This window comes from Helicoverpa armigera, chromosome 16 (assembly GCF_030705265.1).
Source record: "Helicoverpa armigera isolate CAAS_96S chromosome 16, ASM3070526v1, whole genome shotgun sequence".
NCBI lineage: Eukaryota > Metazoa > Arthropoda > Insecta > Lepidoptera > Noctuidae > Helicoverpa > Helicoverpa armigera.
In genome coordinates, this window is record NC_087135.1 from 5,440,730 (window position 1) to 5,449,538 (window position 8,809).

At 35.3% G+C, this 8,809-nt stretch overlaps 1 protein-coding gene across 1 annotated transcript; it reads left to right on the forward strand.

Annotated features, from left to right (window-relative positions):
• The first annotated feature begins 225 nt into the window (after positions 1–225).
• LOC110384519 (UDP-glycosyltransferase UGT5) lies at positions 226–5,592 on the forward strand. The gene is made up of 4 exons (XM_049844744.2): positions 226–1,127; positions 1,730–1,952; positions 3,382–3,598; positions 5,314–5,592. Exons 1-4 carry the CDS (start codon positions 312–314, stop codon positions 5,585–5,587), a joined length of 1,530 nt encoding a protein of 509 aa, XP_049700701.2. The 5' UTR covers positions 226–311; the 3' UTR covers positions 5,588–5,592.
• The last annotated feature ends 3,217 nt before the right edge of the window (positions 5,593–8,809 follow it).

The following is an 8,809-nucleotide window of genomic DNA, read 5'->3' on the forward strand; positions in this document are numbered from 1 at the left end:
GCTTGTTATATCCCACCACAGCAATTTCAAACTATGTATTTACTTAGTAGTAGACAATATTTCCTCACATCGATTACCATTAACACATGTCAATGACAGTAGCATCAAATATATGTACATTTCAATAGCTTTTCAATATTCATGTATTTACTTCCTAGGATATCACTCCGCCCAATCAAAATGGAGCGGTCTTATCTATATTTAAAAACTCACCGCGGCTATAGTAACGGCTCAGTTGGTTTAACGTGAGAGTACCAACGAACACACTCGTCGGTACTGGGTCATTCATTTAAGAAATTGCCAATTGCAAAATGAAGTTAAAACACATATTATTTTTCTCGTTCCTCAGTGTTTTGTTTAATCAAGTGTTAACTCTCAATATATTAGGAGTGTTTCCATATGAAGGCAAAAGTCACTTTTTCGTTTTCGCGCCATACTTAAAGGAGTTAGCAAGAAGAGGCCACAATTTGACTGTAGTATCGTATTTTCCGCTAGAAAAACCAATGGAAAACTACCATGATATAAGTTTGTCCAAAGATGTTAAAATATTGGAAGATGTGTTTCCAATTAAAAGATCATATTGGACAATTATTCAAATAAGTTTCTTCTTAATCAATTCGGGAACAGAAAATTGTAAAACTTTGCTAGATGACGAGAATGTACAGAATCTGTGGAAATCTAAACAGAAGTTCGATCTAGTGGTGACGGAACAGTTCAACAGTGACTGTGCGTTGGGGCTCGCTCACGCGCTGGGAGCTCCGGTGGTCGGGCTCACCTCGTGCGTGATCATGCCCTGGCACTACGAGGCCTTCGGCATCCAGTACAACCCCGCACACGTACCTATACTGTTCTTGGAAGGAGGCACCAAGCCCACATTATACCAAAGAATTGAGAGGACCATTTTACATTTATACTTTGTTTATTTGCACAAATTAACTTGTCGGAAAGAAAATGACAAGACATTAGCCAAATATTTTAAGGATATCCCACCAGTGGACGAATTAGCACAAAATGTCAATATGTTGTTATCATATTCACATAACTCGATAACTGGTCCTATTCTTTTACCCCCAAATGTCAAGGAAGTTGGTGGATATCACGTTGCCAAACCCAAAGAATTACCAAAGGTAAGCAATGACGTGCATTTTACTACATTTATTCATCAAAAATCAATCAATCAAAAAAAGGAAAATCTTGAAACTGTCCTATATTTTTTTTTTGCTTTAAGAAATTATTATATTATACTTAAAAAAATATTAAAAGTATGCCCCAAAATTGTCTGTGTTGACACCTTCCCCAACTAGGAGCTATAAGTACATAAGTACTGCACGGACAATCACGGGACTGACCACATAATATAACAGACATGATATATAATCTAATTATTAAGTATGTCATAACACAATTGCACATATAAGTGCAGTCCATAACATAAACAGTGATGATACAAGAGCATTTATAAACATATCGTTATAATAATTTATGACATCATTATCAAAATGGTGCTTGAGAATTGTATAGTCATTGTTGGTAAACGAGATTTTGCCTTATAAATTTTACTTATCTTATCTTCAATGTATTCATTTATAGGTTTATATAATCTCTCTTGAAGATCAAAATCATGATCATCGTATAGATTATGTTAGAAAATATTTACAGTAATCTAGACAAAATATTTACCCAAAACAACCCTTTTAAAAGTGTTCGTTTTTCTCGAATATGTTTGCAGGATTTAAAGAAATTCATAGACGAGGCTGAACATGGCGTGATCTACATAAGTTTCGGATCTATGTTACGAGCGACTTCTACGCCCAAAGATAAATTGGAAGCCATCATCGGAGCCATATCACAGTTACCGCAGAGAATCGTTTGGAAGTGGGAAGAAAAGAATTTGCCCGGAAACCCCAAAAACGTATTCATATCTAACTGGTTGCCACAAAACGATATTCTAGGTAAGTGCCTTTTGAGTTCATAATCCGCTAATTCTGCAAAAAAGCTTCTACTACAAAAAACTTTTAACTAAGTACGTACGTACTTATCTAGTTGTAGGTATTACAAACAGAAACTATATCGGTCACTCAACGCCCCTCTATTAAAAACGACTGTCATTATTATTTCTGATAGCCTAATTGCAACTATTTACTTACTTAGATTCTTAATTGGACCACCGCTTATACGCTTAAACTAATTGCCATCAAAAAACTATTAAGTAGGTTTGTAGATTAATAAACTCCATAATAACTCCGGAATCTTAGACTTCTGTAGATAAGAGCGAAGTATTCATGAAACTAGCTAATTCTCAGCAAGTCTTTTATAGGAAAGCATTGCTATTCCATTGCGATACCCCCTCAGGATAGATTGTAATAAGATATCTCGTTACCCGAAGCCGAAGGGATAACCCTTTCAGTAAAACATTATCGTTACCTACCGATACATAAATGCAGCTGCCTATTTTCCTGTATGTATCTGTATATTTACACGTGGATTTGTTATCTTATCGACAAAAAGATGCGATCATGACAACACATTATTTTTGATTTAATATTTTCCTCGCGTAGCCTTTATCTCAAGGAAAAAGATTTGTACAACAATACATATTAATTTGTGTACTAGATCATTCTAGTGGAAAAATGCTCTAATAGCTTTTGCTTAGGCGACAACCATGTTATGGAACAAAGAACATAATATGTTAATGACATCTGTTTCCTCATAAAGCTGATCTGCTAATAGAAAACTTCTCGAAAAATCCTGGACTTCTGAAATCGCCAATTCATCTTGGTCAAGCGTGGTGATAAACGCTTTTTCCTTCTTTGTACGAGATAAGGCTTATATCCGGCAGTAGAAACACAAAACTGCTGATGAGGATAATGATTAGATCACTGTAAAAAATATTATTTTTAATCTTTATCTAGTCATATCTTAAACGGAACATCATAATCCTGTTTAGGTACTTTTCTGAGCGATGACTTGCGATGATTTTGCACTCGATCTAAATCTTTCAAAATATTATGAAATATCGATTAGAAATATTAATAAATAGAGATAATTTTATCAAGATTGGAGCTTCTTTTATCCGAGGTTGAGGTTTTGTTTAAATTGCCTCTTTTCCTTAGTAACAGCAGTGCTTAAAAACATTGACCATAGCTTCAATCATATCGCTAAATGTAGCAGCTTGTAATGTAGAATTAAAAAGTTTACCTAGTCTCAGAAAATATTTTTTTCGGTCTTCTTATTTTTCGAAAATTCATAGTTTTGGAAATACTAAATCAGATGATTTTGCTGTCAAAAAAAAATAACTTTGAACTTTCTATAATGACATCGTGAATTTTTTTTATTATTATCCTACAATCTTAAACAAACCATGAATGTTTCTCATTACAGCTCATCCAAAAGTTCTGGCATTTTACTCCCACTGTGGCATGTTGGGTACCACGGAGGCGATATACCATGGAGTACCCATGATAGGCATGCCAATCTTCGGAGACCAGCCTGGCAATGCAGGCGCCATAGAAGAGAGTGGACTAGGCGTACAAATTGACATCAGGCATTTGACTAAAGAGTTATTATTGGAGAAATTCAAGATTGTTCTGAATCCTGAGTAAGTAGTGAATGTATTAATAACCCATCAAAAGCAAATTTTTTTAGAATCAACCTTGTTCTAAAAGGTTTAAGAGGATGCACCCATTAGGTACCACCATTACTCCGTTAGGCCTAAAATATATTATCTTACTCGTACCTATTTATTTAGTTAGAGAAGTACAAGCTACAAGTTTCTCAAGTATCTTATTATTCAAGTAAGATACATAGAATAGATAAGTCTGCACCATAATGTTTCATTCTTCAAGAATTAGGAATAAGTATTGCAAAGATACAGGACAAAGTAGGCATAAATTACATGCTAGGTGTAATATTTCCATGATGATATAGGAAATGCTGTTCATATTACATTACATATTATATTACGTGGTCTTTTCAGAATACAATAAAATTACCTATAATCTCCAGCATTGTTATTCTCTATATATTTAAGGGAGGCATTGATTTAATTTGTGTCTTTTTAGTAGTCTAGTTACCTAAAGACACATTACAACATTACAATTTTATTCAATAGCACCTTCTAGATACCTGCCTTGATAACAGGTTGAAACTAATTGTTTTATTATTCTATACTAGCTGATCCCGCGAACTTCGTATCGCTTAAACCTTCCCTGGGCCTCTACAAACATTTTAAAACCAAAAAAAGCTAAATCGGTCCAGCCATTCTCGAGTTTTAGTCAGACTAACAAACAGTAATAAATTTTTTAACCGACTTCCCAAAAAGGAGGAGGTTCTCAATTCGTCGGGATCTTTTTCTTTCCATAATCATGAGGTCAGGATATGAAGATGAATCGAGAAATCGAAAATTGTAGGCGTATGTCTGATAACACTATGACATGGTGAAGGTTTGGAGCTGACCTGATGATGGGGACCAGAGAAGGTTGAGGGAACTCGACAACTGAATACGTAAACTACCTCTTGTTTGGGCTTATAATATTCGCATCATCATCCTCCGAGCCCTTTTCCCAATTATGTTGGGGTCGGCTTCCAGTCTAACCGGATTCAGCTGAGTACCAGTGCTTTACAAGAAGCGACTGCCTATCTGACCTCCTCAACCCAGTTACCCGGGCAACCCGATACCCCTTGGTTAGACTGGTGTCAGACTTACTGGCTTCTGACTACCCGTAACGACTGCCAAGGATGTTCAATGACAGCCGGGACCTACAGTTTAACGTGCCATCCGAAACACAGCCAAATGGTGTCTAAGATATACTTAGAAAGTACATACAAACTTAGAACAGTTGCATTGGTACTTGCCTGACCTGGGATCGAACCCGCGCCCTCATACTTGAGAGGTTGGTCCTTTACCCACTAGGCCACCACGACTTTTCCTATACACGGCTTATAATATTCGCATTGATGAGAATTTTCCACTTGTGCGGATAGTGACATCTATGCTTGTCACTAAAAAGCTTGAAATACCGACTCCCAAAAACTGTGAAAACCAAAAAAAAATCTCTCTTCTTAGGTGCATGGTGCATCGGCCTAGAAGTCGGTGGCGGATAGACACTGACTCGTACGCCGATGCACCTAAGAATAGTGTTTTTTTGCTTTTCAGTGTTTTTTATTTCTTTTATATATAAGATTTCCTTTCTTTTGGTAAATATTGGAGTGGATTCGAAGACCTTTTGTGAAGTACCTGTACATTTTGTGAATAATGGACAAATATAACCAGATTATTACACATTATTAACGTCGCCAAAAACTTATTTTCAGGTTCAGAAGAAAAGTGAAGGACCTATCAAGAGTATGGCATGACCGGCCGCAGTCAGCTATGGACAGCGCCATCTATTGGACGGAGTACACAGCACGTACTGCCAACTACAGCTTCGGAACACCCGCAGCGAAGTTACCTATCTACATATTCAGATCATGGGATATCATAGCCGTTTTAGGAACCATCTGCTTAGCCATCCTGATATCTTTGAAATTAGTAATCACTTTCTTGTACAAAAAACTTACGCAAAAACCAAAAATTAAAACTAATTAATTGAATTTTATTTTCACGATTATTAAGAGAGAGTACCTAAAGGTATTATTTATTAAGCCGAATTTACATTAGGAAACTAGTGGCGTGCTTGATGACATTACTTTAATGAAACTTGTTGCAGTACCTACCTTTAAAACAAGTTTCGTTAAAAATATTAGTGTCGTGAAATCAATAGTATCGCTGTAACCATGGCTCCGTCAACATCAAGACTTTTTAACCGACTTCCCAAAAAGGAGGAGGTTCTCAATTCGGCCGGTATGTTTTTTTTTTTTTCTATGTATGTACATCGATTACTCCGACGTTTATAAACCGATTTACGTGATTCTTTTTTTGTTCGACTCGGAAAAGCTGCCAGTTGGTCCCATAGTCATCAGGTCAGGATCTGATGATGGAAACCCTGAGAAATCGAGGGCAACCTTCGAAAGTTGTAGGCATACATAGGGTAAAAACTTGACACTCAGGTGTACGCCTAAAAGCACTATTCAACAGTGAAGATTTGGAGCTGACCTGATGATGGGGACCAGAGAGGGCCGAGGGAACTCGACAACTGAATATGTAAACTACCCCGTGTTTGGGCTTAAATTATTTGTATTGACAAGACCTTTGCAACAGTGAAGGTTTGGAGCTGACCTGATGATGGAGACCAGAGAAAGTCGAGAGAACTCGACAACTGAATATGTAAAATACCTCGTATTTGGACTTATATTCTTTGTATTGATGAGAACTTCCCACTTATAGGGATAGTGACAACTATTCGTATCACTGAAAAGCTGTAAATAAAAAACTTTTTTACAAAAAAATTAAACCGACTTCCCAAAACACTAAAAAGCAAAAAAAAAAAACTAATTTTAGGTGCATCGGCCTAGAAGTCGGTGGCAAAATTAACTCAGTAACATCCATTAGACACCGACTTCTAGGCATCATCTTCATCATCCTCCGAGCCTTTTTCCCAACTATGTTGGGGTCGGCTTCCAGTCTAACCGGAGTCAGCTGAGTACCAGTGCTTTACAAGAAGCGACTGCCTATCTGACCTCCTCAACCCAGTTATTACCCGGGCAACCCGATACCCCTTGGTTAGACTGGTGTCAGACTTACTGGCTTCTGACTACCCGTAACGACTGCCAAGGATGTTCAATGACAGCCGGGACCTAACATGGTAGGAACCTAAAAAAAATGCAATGTAAATTCGGCTTTAAGCTTGTGTAGGCTATTTGATCGGTATATTTATGTACCTGATATTCCTTTTTGTTATGTTTTAGTAGCTGTGTATTTGTCTATGTAGTTAAATGCAAAACTTGTAAGAGCTCTTACACACGATCGGCATGTTCCCAACGGCAGATGTAACTGCAACCGTCGCCCGGTCGACGGCTGCCGCCGACACACGTCGACGGCTGCAGTTGTAGTGTGCCGCGTCCGCCATTGTGTCAGTCGACTGCAAATAGTTCAAGAGTGCGCACGCGTTGCGAATTCGTAAAATTACTCCCTTACACTCCAGCAGTAGTAAAAATCCGGCTCGAGGAGACATGTATTATCTGTCTTAGTGCACTTGCACTAAGGACCTAATTTGAACCCTGAAATAATAATTTATACCTATTTACCTGCTATTTATTATCTAATTAAAATTATCTGTTTTTGTTTTTGCGTGTTTTGCCGATTTGGTAAGATAACATTAATCCCTCAAGCCTAATACAATAGAGGAGTTAAAACAAAACCTTGGAATGAAAAGTTATAGGGTCAGTTCGCCTGTTCGCGTCCATCGCCCAGTTCGCGTCCATTTTGCCGATCTCCTTTTAAAAAACTTCGAAAACAAGATAATTAATACACCAATCAAACGAAAGATCATTACCGCTAATACGTTAATGTATAAGAGGCACGCATAGATAGACAAAAGTTCTGTGCGTCCAACCAATCCTTTTAGAAAAAATAATTAGTCTAGGCTCTTCAACAAGAAAGCGCAAACACGCTGAATTTTAGATAAAAATTAGTGTGCAGCGGCGTGTTTGATGGTAAGTTTTATATTGTTTTATGTGAATTTTAGGATAGATAGCTATTTCTACAGTTTAATGATGAATAAAGGTATCATGTTTTTTATGAATTTGGTAATGTTTTTTATATTTAACGAATAAAATAAGGTGGACGCGAATTACTACATAGAATTTTACAAAACTTCCACGACGCGAACTAAAACTATCCTGTATAATAATAAACCAAATTGCGTCCACTGTTTTCGTTAAATACTTGCTTATAAAAAATAATTAAAACATAGGTACTGTTTAATATATTAAGATTGAACAGTACATTTTTTAATTTTTTTAAATTAAAAATCAACATTAATAATGTTGATTTTTAATTAAAAAAAATTATTATTATTATATTCATTTAAAATTCACTTTAAAAAATAAAAATAATTCTTCTCAACATTGGTTTAGTAACTTAAAATTAGGCAATTAATTTTGCAACTTGAAAAATAAACAGTAATCAGTTCTGTTAATTTTACCCTAAAATCACAGGGAAAGACCCGCGTTGATTATAGTAAGTTTTTGGCCATATTAAATTAACAAAACAATATAACAATTTTGTCTAAACATACAACTAAAAGAATTGTTGAGTCAATAAATTATCAGACAAGGTAGCATATTCTTTGCATATTTTTTTATCGATTTATTCTTCTCTCGAATATCATTTAATGCTTTCTTTAAATCTTCTTCTGTGTATGTTGTCTTTTCCTTCTTTTTTCCTGTATCCGAAAAACTTATCTTTAATGAAATTACTTAATATATTAAGATTAAACAGTACATTTTTTTATTAAGATATATACGTGGTTGTAATTAAATTATATTTTTTTTATTAAGATATATACGTGGTTATAATTAAATATTTAAATTATATGTATATATAATTAAATTATAATTAAATATTTAAATTATATATATAATTATAACCACGTATATATCTTAATAAAAAATGTACCTACTGTTTAATCTTATTTTAAGTTACTTAAACCAATGTTGAGAAGAATTATTTTTATTTTTTAAAGTGAATTTTAAATGATGATAATGTTGATTTTTAATAATTAAGTTTATTGTTAAATAAAGAAATTGTTCAAATACAACCTTTCTTTATTAATTCTTAAAAATTTCACCCATATATTCCTTTTCTAAGCTGGTGGACGCGAACTGGACCATGGGTGGACGCGAATTGGATTTTGTGGACGCAAACTGG